At 43.1% G+C, this 24499-nt stretch overlaps 1 protein-coding gene across 4 annotated transcripts in view; it reads left to right on the top strand.

Annotated features, from left to right (window-relative positions):
• The window catches only part of ABHD2 (abhydrolase domain containing 2, acylglycerol lipase), a 39557-nt gene continuing 15058 nt past the window's right edge, over nucleotides 1-24499 (top strand). The window contains exons 1-6 of one of the 4 annotated variants that reach the window (XM_031587734.2): nucleotides 43-149; nucleotides 692-833; nucleotides 9619-9718; nucleotides 10535-10735; nucleotides 20006-20181; nucleotides 21688-21855. In XM_031587734.2, the coding sequence (XP_031443594.1) occupies nucleotides 10542-10735; nucleotides 20006-20181; nucleotides 21688-21855 (538 nt within the window). In that variant the 5' untranslated portion in view covers nucleotides 43-149; nucleotides 692-833; nucleotides 9619-9718; nucleotides 10535-10541. Of the gene's footprint in view, nucleotides 150-295; nucleotides 578-691; nucleotides 834-8304; nucleotides 8470-9618; nucleotides 9719-10534; nucleotides 10736-20005; nucleotides 20182-21687; nucleotides 21856-24499 lie in introns of those variants that run through there. The other 3 variants (XM_031587733.2, XM_031587732.2, XM_090149009.1) reach the window with 3 other exon arrangements.

Raw genomic sequence — 24499 nt, 5'->3', positions numbered from 1 at the left:
AGCCCTTCCCCCAAGCCAATCGCCGCGCGGGGTGGAGCGCGAGCGGCGTGACGGTGGGGCCAATCGGAGGGCGAGGGAGGTTGCTAAGGGGCCGCGGGTAGCGGGCCGCCGCAGACGGGCGGGAGCGGCGGTGGCAGCCGGGCCTGCAGGTGAGAGGCGGCGGTGGCGGCAGCGGGGTCCCGTCCTTGCGCGAGGGCGGCCGGGCCGGCTCGGCTCCCGGCGGTGCTTTATTCACCCTGCGGAGCGCTGGCCGGTTCGCGTTCGGAGAGGCTGTGGGGGATGGGTTTCATTCTGTGCTTGAGTTCCCCTCGTCGAGCAGCTTCCTCTCATTGTTGCCGCGCGGTCGCTCGGGCGGTAAGTTCCGGAGGTTCCTGTCTGCTCCTCGCGCGTCGCTTCGTGCTCCCACGTCGTCGCTGCGTCCTGCGGTGATGGGCACGTGCGCCTTATTCACCAGCTGACGGCTGCGGTGCCCGTTGGTCAGCGGCCATCCCGCTGATCGCTTGGTGATCGTTGCCGATGTGCTGCCCATCGACCGCAGCCTTGGGCCGTTTGCGTTCCTCGCGTCTGACTTTTGGAGGTATCATTTCCTCCTGCGGCGTTTATTTATTTATTATTATTTCCTGTGCCCAGGTGGGCCGTTCTGTGCTTGACGTCGTGTTGGTCTCTCTTCTCGGCTCATCTCCTCTCTTAGGTGCTCGTTGGGCTCTCACGAGAGCAGCCTGAATAAGTGATCTGCACCCTTCTTGTCGCAGTGAGCGCGGCCTTTCCTCATCCACCCAGCCTTTATTTTAGTCCCAGCAGCAAGAACAGGAAGGATTTCGAGGAGCTGAAAGGTAATACTTGGGTCCTTCTGCTCTCCTGCTCATTCTTCAGAACAGTCATTTTCCAGCTTTTGCTCTGGCAGGTCCTCGGCGTTCCTCAGCGAATTACCTGGATAGGGGGTGAGGCTGATGGAGGATTGTGCCACGTTCTGCCTTTTTGAGGGGTGAAATCTCTTCCCTTTCTGACCTCCAGAGCGCCGCAGAGGTTGAGTGTAACACTTTCCATCTTGCATCTTCTTTTTGAAGAAGTTGAGCTAAAAATGGGTTTGTTCTACTCGTCTTGCAAAAGCTGTATTTTCACTTCACGGCAGGTTAAGTTTTTAGTGTTTCATAGAGCTGCATTATTAAATGTCACATGAAACGCACTGAAGTGGGCTCTGTTCTGTGATACAGACAAGGAGAGGTGACAAAATGACATTTGTCTGTGACAGGCAAATGGAGAGTTTGTCCAAATCTTTCAAGTTACAACTCTTATAGATATGATTTTATGTTCTGTAGAAAATGGTGGCTTTATGGCAGTGTTTCTGCTCCTCTGTAGCTTAACCTCACTGGATAATGAACATATTCTGGGTGCTGCTGTTGTGCTTTTACTCACCTTTCTTGCTCTCCTCCTCCTATCTCTTCATCCTTCATGCTGCCAGCTCTGGCAGTGCCAGATCTTGAGTTAAGTTAACAAACAACAGGATTTAGTGAAGTCTGTAGTAGGGGTATGCAAGACTGGGGTCATTAGTGCTTGTAGTTCCAATTGAGTGATGCAGACATCAGCTTCAGCTGATGTTACCTAGGGCCTGCAGATCATGTTTGTTCAGGCTTTGGAAACACAGCAAGCATCAGAGAAGCACTGTCATGTGGTGTATGTTAGCTGAGTGTACAGGAGAGCTGCACGAAAGCTTGATAAAATTAGCAGGTATAAAACAGACTCATTGCTTAGCTGGCATTATTGAAAGTTCAGACTATTTCTGCCTTCTTATGATTGTGTCGTAAGTTAGAAGGTTAACATTTAATGATATGCTTCACCTTCCTGATGCACTTGTTTGCAACAAATCTGAGCTGATGCTGTCATTAGAATATTAGAAATAGCCAGGTAGCCTAATACTATGGGAAAGGCAAATGAGCTTTTCTTGTTGGTGTTGGAAATGGCTGGTGGCTCCTGGTGCTCTGCAACTGGTTTGTGAACTTTCCAGCAAAAGCTGAAATCTTTAAAGTTCTGCTGCAATGTTGGAGTCATCCACTTTTGTTGAGCTTCTCTGGAAGGTCTTGTTTATGATGCATTAGAGTACAGCTCCAAACAGCTATTAGTAGTGCGTGCTGTAGATCAGCTGTTTCTATATATGGAAAATGAATTTCTGAACAAATATTTGCACTTCTTCAGCCTATCTTGGTTCTTGAAGATTATGCTTATAAGCAGTTTAAATAACAAGCCAATCAAACTCAGCTGATTGACTTCAGTACCAAACAGTTCATTTCAATGTGCAAGGGCAATCTGTCCTTCTAGAGAAGACAAAGTCTCACTTGTCCAAAATATGTGGGTGGCAATGACGCTAACCTAGTCAGGCAGTGATCATAGACTCTTTTATCTCTAGGAAGGCTTGTTTGCCCAGAGGCTTGTCTTTTCTCCATCTGTATCAACTGACTTGGTAATTTACAATTAAAAAAAACAAAACTCTGTAGCAGCCTTGCTCAGCCAACATTGGGCAGCAAAATGCTTTACAAAGGAGTTTTGTACGACCCAAGTGCCTGAAGCATCTTTGTGCCTGTGGTCTGTTAGCAGGAACAGCAGTGGAAGAAGTGTCATACTCTGCAACATAGAACACATTTTTCATCTGCATTTCCAGGTGCACCAGGAAACACCTAGTGCTGGAAATCTGCTTTACTGCTGACAAATACTTGAGTTTCTCATTCTCATAGCTTTAGTCTGTCTAGAATAAGTAGTAACGACAGCGTCTGCTGTCAGTACAGACTGAGCTACTGAGCTCCTGTGCTAACAACCAAACCCGTCTGAAACTTCTGCTGTATGGATATTTGGTATTAAAATTGAGTGCTGAGTACGTAGTGTAATCCGGGCTCCCTGCAGAAAAGGTCAGCAATAATGAGTGACTGGATGCTAGTGGGGGCTTCAATGTTCACAACTTACCCTACTTCTATCCTAGCTTCTAAACTTTTTTACATCTTCCAGATATGCCTTTTCAGCACAATGCAGTTTGCAGAAAAATTGCACCAAAAGCGTTCAAGTCTGATTGTTCCTAAACTGGAACACCCTGTTCTGTGATGTGCTGGTTGGACATATGGGAATGTAAAAAGCTTATATCAGGGAAAGCAGATTCACAAAGTGAACAGCCTTGTAAGTGGTGAAGAGAAATTCCCAAGACCCGTGGTTCTAATATCCCTAACTCCCATTCACACTCAGCAGGATAGAGGGCAGTTAAGCTCTCCCAGCTTTGAGTTGCTGGTGGCTGCTCTAACAGTTCAAAACCTCTGCTTGTTGTATTCAGCATTCAAATAAAACCTGAGTATTCTTCAGTGGGGGTAGGTACAGGTCCTGTCTCCCTGTGTTCTGTGCTATACTGACACGTTGTTTTGTTTCTGAATGCAATTATGTGAATCAAACTTTTGGAGCATCAGCCTTCCTTCTGCCATGGGCAGTTTCAGGGTGAATGGCTCTGCACATCTTCTGTACAGCGGTGGAGCAGAGCTGCTCAGCTGGGGGAAAATAAGCAAGTTTTTGAAGACTTCAGAGTGAAGCAGCACCTCAGCTTCTGTTAATGTTCAGGTATTGGTGTTTTCTGGCCATTTAATTCAGGATTGGTCTGGCTCCTGTTTGCTCAATGGATGATGCTTCCCTGCTGTGCATCCGGACTGCTGTGTGTGCAGCAGCTGGGATCTGCTTGGATTTCAGGCTGCTCTTCTGAGCTCTGACAGCATGGGGGTGGAGGGATCAAGCCTGAGGACAAATGAGGCTTTGACAGTATGATGCTGTTTTTCAAAATGCAGGGAAGGAATAAAGCAGATTCTTCAGGTGCTTTTCAATCTGTAATACAATTCATATTAGCTCACTTAACTGTTTATGGCTTGGTACTCATAGTATTCCACTCTGAGTGGGGATTTTGAGGTTCTCTGCAACTTGACCTTCTCCCCAGCTAAATGCTGCCCACTGACACAAGGCTGTGTGGTAGATTATTGGCACTTGCTCATGCTCTAAGACTGCAGGAAGATGTTTGCCAGTATTTTTTCCCTTCTCAAAGCTTCTACAAAGAGCTCTGCTTTGTAGTTTCATGATGCAGCAGTTATGATGTGTCAGAGTCCTAAGTCTCTTCACTAACTGATGAATTATGTTTGCTTAAAGAACGTAAGCCTTTCAGATAAGATAAGATGCAATTATTGATTTCTATGGAGTCATCAGAGCTTTAATAGTCTTGTCTTAGTGTAACCTTGTATACCAGGTGTGTGTAATAAAAGCTAATACGGTGTTTTTCAATGCATGACAAACAAGATCCAGCTAGTTTGCTATGTAGACTCCAATATATGCCATCTTACTCCTTACGTAAGATGCAAAAGCTGCCTGTTATATAGCAGAACCATTCTGATACATTGAAACGATGTTGTGAAGAAACAAAAGCAGTTCTGTCATTTGGTAGGAAGTGATATTTGAGGCTCATTTGACTGTAAATTAGCCTTTGTGGGGAAGTGAAAGACATGAGGAGTCTTTAGCCCTGTGGGCTATGGAATTATTTTCAGGTATTTTCTCAAGTTAGCTGCCTTGGCGTGTATGCCCTGCCTTCTGAGGTGCTTGGTTTCTGCTCTGAATGGGTTTGACTTCTCCATGTCAAAAGGAAAAAAAAAAGCTCCAGTTAGACACCTGTCTTTCTGGCTGCGCCGATGCTGCCTCGTGTAATGAACTTTGTCCCTGTAGCCTCACAGTACCTCCAGATGCTGTGCATGAGCCAAGAATTGTATCTGGTGAAAAGGTCAATTTCCAGTGAAGACGCCAGCCAACAAATTCTTGTCAGATGGTGGTGTAAATACTACCTGCTGCTTTGTATGCTAGCCAGCCAAATCCTGGCCTGGGTGCTGGCTTTGGCACGAGGCAGAGGGATTTGCACTGAGCACTTGTGTGCTGTCCAGATACTGTTCCAGTAAGCATCCTTGCAAAAGTACGTGTCAGTGTGCCCTGTTTGTTTGGAGATAACAGATCTGTCACATGCCTGATGACAAAACTGCACTGGGCTTTGATAGGTGCATGATGTCTCTGGTGAGGACTGCACTTTGCCTTTCTTGGCCACATCTCCTGAAAGTCTAAGTGCTCAAAGTGCTCAGCTGACTCTTAATTAATCCCTCTGTGCTTGGATGTCTGAAATTTGATTGCCTCTTTTAAATGGCCGGAAGTGCTGAGGAGCACATCCAGATGATCTCAGTGTGTTCCTGCTATGTTCTCATTAAAGCTACCGCTGACGATAATAGGTTCTGTGGTGCACCTGAAATGATGAGGTTGGTACTGGCGTGGCCCTAATGTATTTGTATCCATGTATTCCTTTGGAGATCAGAAAGTAGCAGTCTAGGCTTAACAATTTTTACTGGAAAATATATATATTATATCTAAAGTGTTTGGTAGAAGACAGGATACTGGGTTGTCAATAAAGCTTGAAGCTTTTTCACAGTTCCTCTTAAATTCCTGTGTACTCAGGTAGCTGCTTTGCCCTCCAGCTGTCTTCCAGCACTTTACCAAACCTTACTCTGGCATCCTTTTCTGTCAAGAGACTGCTTTAGGGTCTTTCCCAGATGTATAAGGACATATATTCCTTACATACATTTTCATTGGGTTGGTTTCTAACCATCTTTCTCTGCTTTAAACCATTGGCTGAAAGGAAGGGACACTGTGACACACTCCTCTATGCTTTTTGGAATGAGTTTTAAATAAAACACTGACATAAAGCTTAGAATTGTTCCAGAACACTGTAGTGCCTTAAGTTCCCACCCTTTCCTTATTAATATTTCCCATATTACAGATCTAAATACCCTGTGTGGTAGCAACAGGCCCATAACTTCTGGTTTTATGGCGAATCTTTTGGGAGAGGCATTGGCTTTGACTGTTATTAAAGAATTTCCTGGAAATGTTCCCTAAAGAACTCACTTCAGCAACACAGCCTTCCCCTTTCTCTTCAAAAAGGGAAGAAAAAACAACCCTTACTTCTGATCTGACCCAGGCACAACTGGGTTTCATTTCTCTTGTCTCATAGACTTGCTTTCAGAATCTTCTTCCATGTGCAAGTGCTGAAAGCAAATGAAACTAGTCTGAAACTTCTGAATTGTAGTGAAAAAAAGAGGGCATTGCAATTGTTTGTAGAAATTTTGAAGGAGTAGGAAAGGGAGTTTTTCAATGCTTTGAATCTTTTCTGGGTATTCTTCAGTATTTGCTGTCAGCTGAGCTCTGAAAGCACTAGTGAGCTTGAACACAAATGGCTAAGAGGCTATTTGGGAAGATTTTGTATCAAACTTCCTTCCTGGAAACTGAATTCGTTCAAGATTTCTCAGTAAATGTATCTGAGCATAAAATAACTCCCTATATGGTCATTTTGCAGAGGTTGCCCATTCTTTGGCCTGCAGAGGTTTCCATACAGCTGTGCCTTCACTTTAGCCCCAACTGTTACCAATGCTTTGTTGAAATGAGTCCTCCAGGTTTTCAGTTACTCATAAGAAGGTGTGAGGGAAAGTCCCTATGGAAATGGCTTCCATCAGTGCCCTTGTTGGCTTTGCAGAATGCAGGGCTGAGTGCAGCTTTGGCATGGGTGGAGGAGCTGTGATGTTTGGTAGCGCCCAAATCCTGCCTGTGCCTCCTTGAGTCATGGGGAGGAAGCGACCTCTGTGCCTAAAGTCTGCTCACACCAGGAACACAAAGGTGTGTAAGTCTGATGATAAGTCATCGCTTACTGTGTGATGAAATATGCTGGTGGTGGCTTTCCCAATACCTGGCACCATTCATATGTGAGGAATTTGCTGGAGCTCTGCTGCCTTTTGGGGTGCTTTCATCCCTGCCTGGGAAGGAATACGTGGCTATTTTTTTCCTCATTATATTTGCACAGGAGATGCATTCTGTTAACAGAAGTGCTGAAATAATTATTTCCTGATAGATTTCCAGCTTTTCATTCTATGCTGAAAGGGCAAATGACAAGGCTTCACCAATCCAGCACTTGCTTTGCAGTGATTGATTTTTAAAGTTAGTCTTCAGTCACAAACAGGACTTCAGAATATTGATTGGAGAAACTGTAGCTCATTAGGGCTGTCATGCCTGTAAGTGATTTATTAAAAAAAAAAAAAAGAAAAGGAATTGTGCACTTCAGTTTCTTCAAAGATGATGTCCTTGGCCCCAAGAGCTTCAGCTTCCTGGTACTTCTCCGTGTTGGTCTCAAGCCCCGTGATGGATGAAGAGGCAGGCTTGATTGCTTCCAGTGATGTGCTCGTTGTGCTTTGATAATTTTGACTAGCTTGCTTAAAGTGAGTCCCGTGTTCTGTATATAGAAAGGCCAAATGTCAGTTTGTTCATATTAGTGCTGGCCTATTTTGAGGAGATTTGGGATCAAAATTTGCCTGGCTCAACGCTGTGCTTATCCATAGTTTTTCATAAACTGACAAGTTCATTGGGTCAATGCAAAAAGGATTTAACGAAAGGGAAGCAAGGTGACCTCATCTCTGCTCATAAATAGAGACATTTGATGTGTGTGATTAGAGGCAGAGAGCTCTCAAATCCATTTTGGTAAGCTAAACCCTTGCGATTTTAGAGCTGAGTGCTCTGGCTCAGCTCCTGCACATCTGCCCTGGCAGAGATGGGTCTGCCGAGGGCTTCAGACCCAGAGAGATGCTATAAGTGCTGCAGCCTGGGCAATGGGCTTAACAAGGTTGCCTTCTTAGAGTAGATTTGTTGTGTAAGTTGATTGCTGCAGACTGCTGTGCAGCTGCAGCAGCAGTGCTATCTCAGTTGCTTGCACAAATACTCAGGTCTGAGCCTGCAGGTAAAGGTCCTGAACACATGAACCTTTAGCCCATATTTGAGGTGTCTGCATCTACCTAAGAAATAATCACTGGTTTTGATTATAGACTCTTCCAGGAAAAAAAAATACTTGGTAGGCAGCACTATCCTCTTACAAACAACTTGCTTATTTTCCTCTAGGTAACTCCAAGCTAATACACTTTTTTAAGGTAGCAACAGGTAAAAACTGGTTGTAGCAGTACTACACAAGATGTGTTTGTAATCCAAAGACTGGGAGAGTGGGCTCTCAGAATGGTACAGGCTAGTTGGGTGAGTTATATTGAGTCACTGGTACAAAATGCTGATGACTAATCATGCCCAGTTTTATTTTTAACAAATTCACTGGTGATGTAAGAGCTGTAAACAGCAAACTGGCTTAAGGTCCAGGTGGCAGGAAGGTCATAGGTAACATTCCTCATTACTTCTCTAAATGAAGCAGTGAAGAGAAGATGCCAGCAGAATTTCCCTCAGTTGTAGCTGAGGAACGCGTGCTCATCACCTGGCTGGCACTGCTCAGGAGCACAGTTCTCTTCTGCTGTTGGCCATGAAGCCATCATCATCGCTGCAGTTTGCTGTAGTTTCCTGCTCACTTGGCTGTAGTGTTGATGGCCTGAGTGTGGAAGCCAGGTAATATGCTGCAGCTGAGCACTGCACTTGAACTCTTCATTGCGACAAATGATACCAATGTAATATTCCAATTACCAGAAATGTGGTTCTTAATAGCCTACTCTTCTCTCTCCTCTCCTGCAAAGCTTGGGACTGGGAAACCAAAGCTTCAGGGTTGTCCGATATTAAATATCTTCATTTTCCTCACCTTCTGTCCTCTTGCAGCACAGATACCAGACACTTGTGGCTCTCCAACCTGCTGATGATCAATAGCTGGTATCAGATTTGTTTTCCTCCAAGGGATTTTGGTGTAGCTGCTCTGAGTATAGAAAGTACTTCTGAGGTTTTGTCCTCCTGAGAGGAAGATGAGCAAGGGTTCAGTACGGTCTGTCTTGTTGGCATATCTTCCAAGTCAGAAGAAGCAGACAGTGCTGGAGCTGTTTCCTGGAAACTCCATTTCCATATCAGCTTATTGTGCCTGTAAGGAATCCAGCTCTAATCGTACATACTGCTTGTGCTCTGCAGTTACAGACTGAAAGCTCTCTCTTCTATTAGTACTATCACTTTCTGTAACAAGCCTTGGTGTGTGTGCTGCAGTGTTAATTAGGTGGCTGTATCTCAGCCTGCTGGTGCTTTTCACTTTCTTGTTGAAGTGTTGTATGTAGAACTTCTCAGAATGCAAGTGTGTGAACAGGCAGAAGCTGTTTACAAACTTCAGTCTGTAAGAGGTTGTGTAAAAGAAGCAGGAAACTTTTCAGTCTGGTTTTGCACTTCAGTAACAGTGCCTTGCTAGTTCTAGTCTTGTCAGTGTGGAGAGGTTTGGGTAGCTGGTGTAACTGGGAGGAATGTCACCTCTGTCTAGAAGGTCACAATCTAGCTTTCTTCTGAAGCCGCATTAGTTTTCATTGCTGTTTTGTCTGTCCCTTCTCATGAAGATATTCCTGTGCTGCAAATGGATTAGTGTGCTGTAGGCAGCTGATCTAGGCTGGCAGCTCCAAAGGTAAGAGAGGTTTGCAGTGCGAGTGGGTCAGGGTTGAAGTGTCTCAGAGTGAATGCAGAAATCAATTGATATGTCTGTGAAGGGAATGCTTGAAACTTTTGTGGTTTTCCCTTGTAACAGAGATATGAAACCTTTCTGCTACTGATCAGCTTGTTTTCCCCCTTTTGTAGGGTTCCTTGGCACGTGGATTCAGACAGTGAAGATTCTGCTGAGGACTGGCTGTTGCTCCTGGTTTGAAGAAAAGTGACATTAGTAAGACTTCACTTATCGGTATGTTTCTGGGGTTACCTGTGTGGCTGAGGGGAGACCAATGGATGAGTATGGATGAAATCTCTGTAATAACTTCATCCAGTTATTTGAACCAGGTGTTCAAAAGCAGCTAGATCGGTTCAAGAACTTGTTTTCAAACTGGAAGGATATTGTTACAATGCTTTTTTTTTTTAATTCTCCCTCCCATCCTTTCCCCTACTTCCTTTACTCTGTAGCTCTCAAAGGGATAGATTTTAACCAAGTCCTGCTCTAGCTGTGAAACAACAGTGAATTAAAAGAAACTCTGAACTCAGTGGCACATGAAGTAATCACTCTAAACACACACAGGAGTTAGTAGCAATATTTGCATAGGACTGCAGAGTTCAGGCTGAGGAACTAACCACAGTAGTTCTCTCAAGTTCTCCTTATTTGGAACATCTTAGAAGAACTATCCACACTGCTGATATTCCTTTATAACCTGACTTTTTACTCAGCTTCTGTTTGAGCTAGGTAGTCTTGGCCAAGATCCCAAAAGCATGGACTGGCTGCAGGGTTTGACACCTGAGATGCTGTTACAGTTCTAGTGCAGCACTGATAGGAACAAATCTCCTTCCCGGCTCATCATCCAATTTCTGTTCCTTGTGGTCAGGGTGTTTTGAACAAAGTACAAAACAATCTTCCTTTCATTTTAAAAGTTGCTAGTCTGAGCTGATAAACTAGGATTTCAGTAGTACTGTTAAGTCACTAATGAAGGTATTTAGTACAGTTTTGTATGCAGTGTGGCAATTGATATTCATATCCATTGTAGAAGACTTTAATATGGCATTTTATCTCTAGGTTCAACATGAGTGTGATGTTGGAAACCCCTGAGCTGCCGGCAGTGTTTGATGGGGTGAAGCTTGCTGCAGTTGCTGCTGTTCTCTATGTTATTGTTCGCTGCTTGAATTTAAAAAGCCCAACTGCCCCTCCTGAACTCATCTACCAGGACTCTGCTTTGTCCCGCTTTCTGCTCAAATCCTGCCCACTGTTGACCAAAGAGTAAGTAGGATCTTTTGTCCACACTGACTTGTGTTGTGAAGAGCTGAGTTTAACCATCTTTTGCCTACGTATTTCGTAGACCTGGGTGCTAATGAATGGCTAATAACCTGGCTAATGAATTCTCTTGAGGAAATGTATGTTGTAAGTTCAACATTTCATTCTTGTTAGCATACCAGGTAGCTGGGGTAAGACCAAGCCTTGCTGCACGGATGTGTGGAAAAGCATCTGTGCCTTCTGTATAGGGTCTGCATGCTGGTACTGCACTGTACAGCACACTGCTTGTGGAAGCAGGTGAGGGATGGTTGCAATCATCTCTTGTTCCTGTTCATGCACTCTCCATTCTAGTTGGAAGGATATCTGTCAGAGCTCATGGGAAGAAAACGTTTTCATCGTGTGTCCATGCACTTATAAAGAACACAGGGATGGCTCTTAGTTTTAAAGTGCCTACTTTCATGTGAAGTGTATTAAATTGATTGAAGTAAAGCTCATCATCATAACCAGTTTAATAAAGTAATGACATAATGGACTGCTCTAAGAAAATCACTGTTAATGAGAGCTTGTATCAACTGAGTATTTGAGCAGACTGATCCTTGACCTCCTGTTCTAGGACCTCCAGACTCAGTGCAGCTGCCCTTACTTCACCAAAAGTATCAAGCATTTGCTACAACTTGGTGAGGCTCTGGACCCTTGGAGGGTCAAGGACTTTGGTTACAGTATCTTTTCTACAGTCACTCTTTCCAGTCCTATTTAAAAGCCCTAAATACACAATAAGCACTGAGTGCTGCCTGATGGACTTTCCTTTAGATCTCCAAAGTCAAGCTGACTTAATGATAGTCATTGGAGAGGAGCTGAGAGGCTTTTAGCAGTGCTGTTAGGTGCCTTGATAGCACAAGGCGTAAGATCTTAGGCCATAGGGTTTGTAAACTCTTAGAGAGAACAAAGCATTATCTCCTAAATATGAGCCCAAGGGGGGTTCCCTAATGCACTCTGAATTTGGAAGTAACACATGTCTGTTGAAGCTGAGCATTGAAATTGAATATTGATTATTTCTAGTGCCCTAACTGTAAAGTAGTTACTTCCCTAGAAAATATCAAGTTACCAGAACCTTCTTAAGTATATTTTAGACGCTTGTCATCTAGATGTTGACACTCCAAGCTGGCATGTCTTTAGTCACTGGAAGAACAGGCATGAAGCTGTGCTGATTACCGATCTTGAAGGTATATTAAAATCAGGGTAATCTTGAAAACTTAGGTGAATGTGGGAGTCTTTATCACTTCAGTTTCAGCACTGTTCTCCTTGCACAAGCTCCTAAGCAATATCATATTGGAAACATGTTTTGGATTTCCACACAGTTGGAGAACAAAGTGCTCCCGAGGGAGTGAAAATGCAGAACATGTCTAAAACTTGTGGTACATCTGGTGTGTATTAGTTACAGGCATGAAAAGCTTCTCGCAGAACCCCAGCGTTGTGTTAATAGTGTACAATCTCAGGCTGTTTGTTTTCAGTGATTAAACTCAGAGCTCACACTTGCTGACTTCTCTGAAAACTGCAGCCTTGATTTCCTGCAGAAATTCTTGGGCAGAATGTTGCCAGAAAGATTTGTACCACCACAGAAAAACTCTTTGGGGGAAAAAAAAAGTCAATAAAATAGTTGTTCAGTCTTATCTGCATAGCTGTGTTTAGAAAGAGGGGAATATAATGCTGTTGGTGTTTGAAAGGGCTTTCTGGAGGGATAACTCAGCTGTAAGATTGTGATTATGCTGTTCTGTTGAGGTTATCACCTCTTTTTTTTAAATTCAAAGATTAAAAATATCAAAGAAGGCCTGTTTATATGCATGAAAGTCACCTGGAAACTAATGGGGAACAAATGTATTTAAATTCCTGCAATTATGCATGAAATAGTTTGTAGGACTAATTAGGAAAACTATGTGGAAACAGCTTGTGCTGTACTCCACTGAAAAATCTTGTAAGACTTTGATTACTTGCTAATTATTCAGAGTGTTAGGAAAGCTGATTAAGCAGCTCTTTTCAAATTCTACCATGAAAGCAAAATAAGTAGCCCAGCAATCCCTCTTGTTATATCAGTGCTTGGTTTGTTGTGAGATCCCCCAGTGATTCTTCTGTACAGCTGGAAACTGGCTTTTGGATGTGGTCTGTTCAGTGCCCTTATGCTCATAGGAGGAAGGGTATTAAAAACTGGGTGGCAGGGAGAAAGCAGAAACAAGCAAGGCTGTTCTATATGTGCAGCTATTGAAAAATAATTCTCTTATTTTCCCTTTATGGCACTATCCTTACCTTTGGAGTTGCTGAATAAATTGTAAACAGCATCATTCAGTAAGCCAAGTGGTGGTGGGTGAATAATTTAAAGGCTTTGGATAGTAAAACTGCCTGGGATGGCTGTGAGCCAGGTACCTTGTACTTGCAGATGCTAATACTGCTTCTTACAATTCTCTAAACTGCTAGAAGCTTTCTACATATCTCGTAAACAAAAGACTGTTTCTTCCCAAATCGGAAGGAAGTTTCATTTCTTTATTTTGCTTTCTCAATCCCTGCCCAGCTTTGTACTTTGACCAAGTAAAGTAGCATAATCAGACTTTTTTCTGCTTCTTGCTTGAAACCCCTTTGATACTGGTTCCATTATTTGTACCCTCACGCATTCAGGCCTGTTCACTGGCTGTCTCCTGTTCCTGACTTTCAAATCACTACAGAAAGTCTGCCATCTCTTAGTCCTGTGGAAACGTAGCATGGGCTCCTTTGACTCGTGAAGACAGATTTGGCCTGTGTCTTCTGTGCTGTGATAGAGGTTTTTTTGCTGCACCCAGTTCTTCTGTCAAGTGTATTTGTGTACACTATTCCTGTAGAGTTATGGCACAGGTATCATCCTTATGGAAGAGAATTGCTTCCTGCACACATCCTTAATGCAGGCAAGCTCCTCAAAGACTGGAGCAAAGGACTGTCAGGCCTGTTAGTAAATGCTGTTAAAGATCCATGGCAGGCTTTTCTTGTCCATTATTTGCACAGTAATCTGTACTAGATAAGCAGGCAACTTGATACCAGAATATTCTTTTGGACTGTCCTTGCTCGTCTGTAGGTGCAAGGAGAGAAGCAGTTAGAAAAGCTGGCTTTGGGCTTTGTTCTGTTCCTCCATCCTATAAGCAACTATATTTGATTCCTGTCAGCTCCTTAGTGCTCTACTCTGGGTGAAGCAGTTCCAGCAGAATAATAAACTGAGAACAGTGTTCCTGCTGGAGCTCTCACAGGTGAACATGCTGAGAGGCAGAGAAGGGCAGCAGCTCCCTGCAGGTTAATTGAAGCATTCTCCTTAGGGAGAAAAGTAGCCTTGTGGGGGCTGAGTCCGTGCTGAGTGTTCTGTTGTGGAAGCGATCTGGCATTATGCAGCTCTCATCAGCAAGGATGATGTGCTGTAATACCCATTCAGTGTTTTGGCTAAAGTACATCTTGTAGTCACCAAAGGCCGAGGAGGAGCATGTTGTGCTCTTTCCTAAATAAAACCTCTGTAAACTGGGGAAGAGGTAGCTTAACTGAGGACAGCTGTACGTTTAGGTAGGCTTTATACAGTTACTGTACAATGCAAACAGTTCTACTCCGCTTACATTAATTTCTTTTTTAGAGACTATGGGGACGTGGAAGTCCCAAAACCATTTTAAAATCAGGCTTGCAGGTATTTGCTGTGTATTCCATCACACTGTACAGTCTAGCTGAGCTGGTGCAGAAAAAGCTGCTTTCTACATATTGAGGGAGAAGACTGAACCCTCCAGACTTTTCAATTAGATTTCTTGATTGTAAATTAATTGCTTTCCCTAATATTAGAGACAAGGTTCAAGCAAGGCTTGGTTTTTAAAGCATCCTTTAAATTCTTCCAGACAGTTCTGCAAAGGGCAAAAAAAACATCCAAACCCCTGTTGTAATACAGGAGGCAGTTCTCCTGATGTGCACGAATCACAGACTTTCTTGCCCTTGGTATCCAGTGTACATCAAAGCTGATGCAAGAGTTGATGTTTAAAGTGTTAATCTCCTCAATTGAAATGAAGTAATACTCCAGAAATAAGCTCGTTGCTGAACTTCTGCTTCAGTTCTTTGAGGATCTGAATGCTGATGCTTGCTAATAAAAATAGCTCTGTTTTGGTGCTTTGTTTGAGCTGCTTATGCAGCTGCTGCTTTCCTAAATTCTGTATACTGGGAAGTGTATGTGCTCTAAAATCATAATCTGCTCTGATGGTCACTAAAACTTAATCTACATGTATTGGAATTGTTTTTAATCTTAAAATGCTAGGTGGAGATTTTTGAAACACCTGGGGTCTTCTCTTGCTCTCAGAGACTGCTGTGGCCTATCACCTATCAAGACGTGGGGATGGGTTTTACAGCTAAAATGAAGTGCTTGGAGCTAAAAAAGCTTGCATTTGTGAAGCATGTTTATGCAACTGGGTCTGAATTCATTTGGCCAGTTAAGGCATGTGACATGATGAATGCAGAGTTTGCTAAAACCAGTTTCTATAACAAGCAACTGGCAACCCCAGACCTGTTCTGTCTACATTCTGCTACAGAATCCAATTACTGAAATCCCGTTCCTAAAATTCATAGCTATTGAGAACCTTAATGAACTGCCTTAAACGCTTGTCTTTTCTTAGAGTGCCTGATACCTGTTGCAGCTCACCAAATCAAAATAGGAAGATTGCTCAGATCAGCTGCCTGTGGACACAGCCTGTGCCTGGATTCTCACATCTGTGAACAGCTTTGCTGGAACACAGCACACTGGGGAATGCATAGTGAATCATACAGTGAAACTTGCTATCTTTGGATAATCCCTACAAGCACAGTGTTTACCAAAGCCACTTTGGTTTGTAGCAGACATTAGAGAGAAGCAGAGGAAGTCTGTCATGTCCTTGAACACTTTTCCTGCTAATTACCAGTGATTGAGGGGAGCCACCTGCTTTTGAGTGAGAGGCCCTTGTTTGAAATACATGGTTAAATTTAGCAGTCATTATAGCATTTGCATTAAAATCTAAAGGACTAGTCTTGGATGCTCCTTGAGTCACTTGCCTTTCAGAGTTCAGTCAGCGTGGTATCTAGCTCAAGTTTCCATGTGTCACATGCTAGTGAGCTTGTTTGCTTAAGGTAAGCCATAGGAAAAAGCCTAAGCACATGCTCTTCTGCCTGCAGGGTGATTGTTTCATAGGAGCATCTTTTTTTCAGCTGTTTGCCATGAGGAATGTTGGCCTCATTGCAAAACAATCTGTGCTAGCTGTAGCTATCAGCAGTAGATAGTTAAGTGGTTTCAGCTGGATGGAATATGGAACTAGCTTTCGTATAATATGACTGAAATAAACATTAGCTTATCTAACCTGTACTTTCAAAGGGTAGAGTTGCTTGAATAATTTCTAACTAGTGTTTTCTTTCCTGCCAGTGTGGTATCATGAGCTCCTGTGATTGAAGGTTTCAATCACATTGAAGATGATTGAAGATTTTTTGTTCTCTTCTGTGTATGGATTTAGAAAAGCAAGCTAAGAGTCTGTGTAAACTGTGGATAAAAGATGTGTCTTGTCCTTTGGTCCCATACAGTCTTGCACTGCAGGACTCAGTACTTGGTTTTAGAAATTCTTGTAGGCTTTCATTGAAAACTGCAGACAGAAAGCCACTCACACAGAGACTTGAAAAAGCAGGTTTATCTACTGCCAAAATAGATGGTCAACAAAAATAGTCTCAGATCATATGCCTGATGCTGCTACAGATTTTAAGGGTGCCTTGCCAACTCCAACTTGTCCATCAGCTGAGAACAGCTTTTACTGGAACACACTGATACAGACATCCCTCTGCCACTATCTAGACTTCACAGGTTCTGTACTAGGTTAGATTAGCAGCTTGTCTTGGTAATAAGTCTAATATTTTTAGTCATGGTGCTAGCTGTCAGCTTTTGCAGCAGTCTGTTAAAGCGAGCTTTAACTTCAACCTGGGTTAGTTTTCACTAGCTACACAGGATTTATCAGGATTTATGCAATCTGGGCAAATTCTTCCATGCTTCCCTCCCCCCCCCCATTGGAGTCTTGTGGTCTTCAGTCTCCTGGAGCCCTCCTGAAGGGACTTTTATTTATCTTGCTGCAAGTCCATAGTGTAAAGGTCAGTGGGCAAGAGTAAAAGAAAAGACAAGTGAAATAATAGACTGTTGCCCTACCACTTGCACATATTTCTGTTTTAACTGCTTTTTCTTAAGTGCAATCAGCATAAACATACTTAACGTTCTTAAGACTAAGTAGGAGTAACAAATCTCTGCATCAGAGCACAGTCCTATGTCCATTACTCATGCTGGATTTTGCCTTTGAATATTCATCTAGAAGAGTGTAGTTACATGTGCAGTGACTAATACTCACACATCTTTGCTGCAGGCAGTGTAGTACTGAAACAACTAATGGGAGTTAACTTAAAAGATAAGCTGAGTGTTTTTCTTCCTTGTCCATAGGATTCTTAGAAACACTAATGTGTGCTCCGAAGGCACCAAGCAGTAATGTACCCTTTCCATGGGGCTGCATGCTGTTTTAGCATGTGGATGGAAATGTGCAACCCGTAGGCAGCCTCTGTTCATCATTACAGGTGGAGCCAGTGGTATTCCTGCCTTGTTTTCAGACCTTCCCTTAAGGGTAGACAATGGTGGAACTGCCTGTGCTGTTTGCTTGTGTAAAAAGGGCATAAACGATTGACTTATTGAAGATCAGTGCTTCAGAAATCTTATAGTCAGGTTATAAGAAGGCAGCTTTATTGTTTTTTCCACCTAAGTGACTAGCTGTGACCTGAGGAAGCAGGCTGTGGTAGGTAGCTCACTGTTGAAAAACAATTATTTCAAAGTCATTTGTCTAGATTTAAATTCCAGTAGTCATGTTGATGTCTTGAACACTTCTAATTTCCTTTCTAGCAGCTCTGCAGAAAGTCACCAAAGCTTTCCAGTGCTATGATATGACCCATGAAACCAATATCTTACCATGGGCTGTATTTGACAACTCTCCCCTCCCATCCACAAAAAAAAAGCTGCCAACAAAATCTGTCTACAGAGGACTTCTTAAAGAAGTCAGTCGAGCACCATCTAGTATTGGATATGGCTTCTGAACTGCTTGTGTGTGAATGACTGAGGGAGATGATTTCTGTTGCACTGGAAGAGCTGTCTCCTCCTTTCATAATGGCTGCAGAATCTGTTCCAAACCTCTGCAATCAGCAATGTGTGCCTTGGGCAGAGCCATCTTTAGCCCTTCTTGTTCAGCCTTGTTTAAACTGACTGTCCCATCACACCAACCCTATGCACGTCTGTCATAACCCCATGCATTGTGAGACAACCCACTGATTTCTCTCCATCTCTAGCAGCAGTTAAGGAGAATGAGCTTGTACAGTCCCCTTTGTTGCTGGGAATCTGCACTACAGGCTGTTCCTGGCAAGCACCCAGCTATAGTGTGTACTCCCAGTATGGATATGCTTGGCTGATAAAGATGGATAATGCTGCTGCTCTTGTGTAGATTATTTGCAAAGCTTTATAGGTGAGTGATGGAATGCAGTGGAGGGGGGAGCAATTTACAAGGCTATAGGCTCTTGTAGCTTTTTTTTTTTTTTTTTTTACTTTTTGAAGTTATATCTACTTCTATGGAAATCTGTTTGGGGTCTGTTTGGGAATTGCACTTGCAAAAAGTGAAACTGCAGTGAGCCATACTGTGTTACTTTGACTATAAAAAATTTCCTTCATGGATGATGGGATAGAATGAGTATCCTTCTGCTAGAATCCAACTCCTGTCTTGCTAAACAAGCTATGAGAGCTTTTATACAAAGTGTTGTTTTCTTATTTAAGGGGTATGTAAGAGGGACAGAGGATTGCGGATATGACACGTAAGAGCTGCCATGAGAAAGCAGGTCCAACTATGAGCAGTGTCAGAGCATAAAGCAGAGCTTCTGTCCAGTCACTCTAATGGGTTATGGGCTTAAGCAGTAAATCGGATGAGCCTAAAAGCTGCCTAGTTTTATGAGAGCAGGGAAAAGCACGAAGGAACAGGATCTTTGCTTCATATGATCTCAAGCAGTAGGAGGGAGTACGTGCAGGAAGCCTTCACTTAAAAGGGGAAGGGAGTTACTGATCTCTGGGTATCCACAGTGGTGCGGCAGCTCTCAAGCTTGTTCTGGATTCTCTGCTCTGTGCAGCAGAGACCACAGCTCCTTAATTGGGAGTGTACTCCCTGGGGCTGCTGTTCTCCTAAATTATGAATCATTCATGCTTTCCTCTCAAGAGCTGATGTAAATCCCTTTTTCAAGGCGTTTGCTCAGTCTCTCCTTTGCAGAGTGGCCAGGTGACTGTATCAGCACCACTTGGTTAGCAGTACCTCTGGTTAAACCACTGGCAGCTCTGCTTGTGGTTAAACAGATTTTACCCCTTTAACCCTTTTCAGCCAATAGCAGTTTATACTCATGTCTTTTTGAAGGCCACTAAGCCTTCAAAGCAAAAAGCAAAAAGGCATTGCTTCAAAGCAAAAAGCAAAGCAAAAAGGCATTCTGCTTCATCACAGAGCTTTAGTGTGTCCTTGATAAACACAGTCCTTCGGTCCCATACAGTCTTGCCCCTCTTATGTTGAAAGAAAGATTTATCAACCAGGGGAGCTGGGTTAGCAAATTCTCTTAGAGGTCCTTTTGAAACTGTTCCTGCTTTATTACCAAAGCCTACTTGAGGCATAATTTCCTTGTAGCTTGCTCCTTACCTAACTGAGAAAAGCATTTCAATGCAAAATTGTCGCAACTTGTGGTTTTGGTCTTCTAGACCTTGCAATGAATCCTGTGTTTCTGCCACGAGCTTTATGTGTTGAAGTGCTTACACAAGTCAGTGTGGCTCAACCCAGCAGGCCTCAGTGTTTCAATTAAAGGAGATTTATGACACTTGACAAGTTTTGAAGGTCAGTTTGGTTGGCTGGCAACATGCTGTTCCAGCCTCGCAAGGACGCAAGGCTGCTGTGTAGTCTGCAAGGAGCATTCGTGCATGTAATGTTTCCATGTGGAGGAATGTTTGGGTTTTTGGCCTCTTCTTCCAGTGCTGATTGCTCAGCATTAGAAGCCTATCAGTCTCGTCACTGGTAAGGCTGCGAAGATCAGTGCTGCCAGTTCAGCCATAGCAAAAACACAATTTGTTACTATATTTGGTGCTGCGGGGGAGTTTTGTTATGGGATTGTTTATCTGTTCTGAAAGGCTCGTTAGCACAGCAGGATATGCGATTAAATTACTGCCTCTTTCAGGTACATTCCACCCTTGATCTGGGGGAAGAGTGGGCATATCCAGACAGCCCTTTATGGAAAAATGGGGAGAGTGAGATCACCACATCCGTACGGACATCGCAAGTACCTCACGATGCCAGATGGAGCAACAGCAACCTTTGATCTCTTTGAGCCGCAGTCTGAGCACTGCATTGGAGGTCAGTCACACAGCTGCTGGCTGCATTTAGCTGCTAACCTCAATTCTGTGCTCTGGGAGTGGGGGGGAGCAGATGGGAGCACTGCTACGTGATTCTCAGAAAGGTTAGGCATTCATCTTGGTGATGGGAAGGGGCTACTGCACAGTACTAGCCAATGTGTGGAGACTGAGACTGTCTTGCCGTGTATCCATATCTCACGCAGCAGGGGAGAACCCACTAGACTAAATTGGCTCTGTGTGACAATGGCTGGAGGTTAAGGGGCAGAATAAATGCTCCACAGCCTCTCTCTCAAGCGTGATGCTGGCAGTGAGCTGGTGGTAACTTTTGTGTTCAGAGTGCCCTTTGCCTGCCAAGACTATAGGATCATAGAACAGAATAGCAGCATAGCATTCTTCATAGTTTGGTGTGTGTGGAAAAGAAATTTGGCTTTTATCTCCCCCTTACAAACAGATTCTGGGTAGTTTTTGTTGACAGTAGGTGTTTCAAGATCTGTATGAGAACAAACCACATACAGTATGAAGGAGCCTTAAGGGAATTATGGAAAAAGAAGAGAATCCTGTGGTGTTTCTCCTCTCATTATGCATGTATATTCAGAGTGAATGTCAGAGTGAAAACTCAATAGTGGTAAGAGCAACACTTAAAATTGAATTACTGTGACTTCAGTACAAACAAAATTTCTGCAGTAGCTGATTTCATGGTAAGCCCCACGATTCCCAGTTTGCCTTCAGGTCAAGTTCTTAACACGGTCAGAGTTGAGGTCTTTGTGATATAATATTACACTGTAACAGTTTCTGTTATCCTTATCACTGAAGAGAAACCGAGCAGTACATTCCTAATGAGGCAAAAATTTACAGTGTGTAGAGCTACAAGTTAGAGCTTTGTACAGCAGTGCAGAGTATGATAGCTAATTGGAAGTGCATATGCTAATCCTGTGATTTACTGTGCTCACTTGAATTACAGTAATGACTTTCTTAGCTGATAAAATGATCTCTTGTTAAACCAATGAACGGCATTGGCAGATCAGTGATCGTGTAGCCATGAAGCAGAGAATGGCTCATGTCGGTCAGTCAGAATTTCTGTGCCTAGCAGAGCTTCCTTTTGAGTGTCAGAGTTGCACCGGACTCTGGAAGCGTGGACAAGCAGCAGGCTCTAGAGCTTCCATGCACCTCACAGTTGCAGCAGGCTGCCAGAAGGCAGAACGCCTTTCTTCAAAGGGAAGGATTTTCACTCAGTCTCCAGGAAGTTTCTGTAAAACTGTTTGTGCAGCCTTCCCCAGAGTTAGAAAAATGTTCATCTCTTATAACATGAATTACTCTTTCCACATCTTTAGCATTAGGGCTGCTACTGTTCTTTCCCATACTGGGCTTTTTGGCAGAATAATAGTTTTTTGGCTTTCTTCTGGTACATGGTTTCCCATGGCTGTGAAATGGAAAGCTTCTGAACTTCTTAATTTGCATGCAGTGACATTTACTTAACTTTTCTCTTTTTCTCTCTTTCTCTGCACAGAGGATGTCACGATGGTAATCTGCCCTGGGATTGCTAACCACAGTGAGAAGCAGTATATCCGCACTTTTGTTGACTATGCACAAAAAAATGGGTACAGATGTGCTGTCCTGAATCACTTGGGGGCCTTACCAAATATTGAGCTCACTTCTCCACGAATGTTCACATATGGTAAGTACTTCATGACAGCTGGTGACTTTCAAGCTTGTGGAATTTCTAGGTCTTAATCAGGCTCCTTTAGCATAACACAACTACCATAGCTGAATTAGGCTAATCATTTTGTACTGTTTCTTAGGAAATAAAATTAACTTGTGAGGAAGAAGGGAGACTAGTACTGGGATTCACTTTTCCTTCTTTCTCATCCTAGGTCTTAAACACGTACTCCTAATCAAGGAGGCAATTTTTTGAAAGAAAAGCTTTCTTAAAAAGCTCTCGTGGCTACTGAGAGCCTGCTCAAATGATTTGAGAGATGTTTAAACGTCACTTTAGTGGAATATGAACAAACTTGGCTTGAAGGACAGAAGTTATTTCTGAGGCTTTGAAAATTAATGAGGACTGTGTACCAGTCTATCCAGAAAGTACATTTCTATCCTAGGAAGGCCATGGTCGTATTATTCCCTGAACGTAACACAAATGTCAAGGAATGCAACAGTTCTGCAGCTTGACAGTACAGCTACAGAAGTGGTAGTGCTTAGCTACTATGATTTTGGACTTTCACTTTGCATATAAGGAAATCTTTCTTAGCCAATAAATTTTAAGGAATGAAATATTTTGAGATGGCCTTAGAGTGACTCCAGCTATTCTTAACTGCCCTACAGCACGTAACATGATCTTGGTAGAATGTGGTCATCTTGCCAGAGACCTGATCTGCTTGTTCCTGAGTTCTTTTGAGCCCTCATGCCCTCTGTACTGCAGACATCTATAGGTACCCTATGGCAGGACTCAATTGTGAGATTAGTAGACTGGTGTTAGGTTCCTTTATTTGTTAAAGATATCTTGAGCTTTGGAACTCTGAATGTAGCAGGTAGGTAGGCATTAATGCCTTGTTGCTTGTTTTATAGCTATTTAACCCACTTCTGAGTGGGAAAACATTTCAGAAGTACCAATAGCTTTGATTTGTTATGAGGTCCTACGCTAGCAGTTGCTTTGAGTCTACCATGTCTTGGGAATCAAGCCTGACCTTATCCAACTGTTTGTTTTTTTGATAAAAGTTGAGAGCTTCCTTCCTAAAATATTATCTTCCTAGGACAGAATACATTTCCAAATTTACTGACTGTTCTCTGAAACCTTTGGCAGTATCATGCTAGCTGATGCCTGATTATAATGCTATAGCCTGAATTCTTGAATAATTAACTAAAATGGTTAATAAGGGTCAGGGGAGGAGTGAAGATTAACACCACCACCAGGGTATAGATCTGCTACAGCTCTGCCTGGAGTGAGATGGTGATGTAACTTGTCACTGTCTAATGTCAAATGCTGGTCTGGAATTCTGAGCCCTAGTCTCAGTTTCTCAGTTTGCTGGAGCTGATGGTTGACTTTCTTCACTTGGTGTAGTTTTCCTTTAGACCTTAAGGAGCTGTTCTGCAATGTAGCTCTGGAGACATGCCTTTCTAAATCTTCTAAAGCCTTGGGGAGGGCAAGGAATGCCTAGCACTTCCTTTGAGCAAGTCAGTAAATCACTAAGAAGTGACTCTGCCAAGAATAGTGCCAGCAAGACCCTGAGCAAACTTTACTCTGTCTCTAATCCAAATACCCTTTGTCCTTTCACGTTTGCTGGATTCCTGATGTGTTTTGGGGGAACAAGTATCATAAACTTGATTTGCTTGAGCCTTTACTTCAGGCTTGACCTGTTGCTATTTTAGCTTCAAGTTTCTGAAATGCTTGCCAGCTGCTTTTGAATTGTGACAGTCAAATGCCATGGTGTTTTGACTGCTGGCTTCTTCCAGAGGAAGCTACAGCAATGCAGCATTTGTCATCTTGTGGAAAATCGCTCAGTGAGAATGTTCACAAGGAAGTGCCTGAGCCCTGATGAGATGCTCATCCAGAAGCTTTTTCTTTCATTGAAGTAAACACAAACTTCACTTAGCATCTGCTACAGAGCTAGTTAAATCTGAGGCTGATGTCTAGCAAGGGTGTTGCATTTGGGATGAAGGCAGACTGGAGCAGTGTTTGGATGGCACAGTGTAGAATCCAAACTCTTAGGATTTACCTTCCTGTAGCAGCCCCACTGGACAGATCAGAGATGCACATGAATTAAAAGATGGAATTTTATTTTGTTTGTGTTGTTTGCTCAGTTTGCAGTCTTGAATCCACTTGGAAGGTTAACAAAGTGCATAGTCAGTTGATACCACTGTCTTCATTTCTCAGACAATCTGAGAACCACAGTGCTGCCAGAAGTTTGATCCCTCAGTGTTGCAGCCTGTGGGATGCAAGTAGACATGAACTGAGAGCAGCACGTATCTGTGTAGAGGTTCCTACCTCTTCCCTTGATGTGGAGAGGTCCATTCCTCTTGCAAGAAACTGCAGTATTTTTACCTCAAGTGGCTGAAAAAAGTCTAGTTGCTTTTGCTTAAATTCCCTCTAGTTCCAGAGAGCACCTGCTTAGGTTCTTCAGTCCTTTGAGTCCTCTGTCCTGACAAGTCAGCTCTATGTTTTCAACATGGATTTAAGAATCCATGGCTGTCTTGCTGAAAGCAAAGAGCAAGCTGCTTTCCAGATACCTCACTTCTGTTCAAAAGTGGCAAACTGCCTCAGGAGGACAGTGAAATGCTGTAACTTTTAAGCTGCTTTGGAAAGGAAGAGTGGATTGTCAGAT

Source organism: Phasianus colchicus, chromosome 12, assembly GCF_987193195.1.
Source record: "Phasianus colchicus chromosome 12, bPhaCol1.hap1.1, whole genome shotgun sequence".
Lineage (NCBI taxonomy): Eukaryota > Metazoa > Chordata > Aves > Galliformes > Phasianidae > Phasianus > Phasianus colchicus.
The sequence above is the reverse complement of the archived record's forward strand: the minus strand, read 5'-3'. Positions and strand labels throughout refer to the sequence as shown.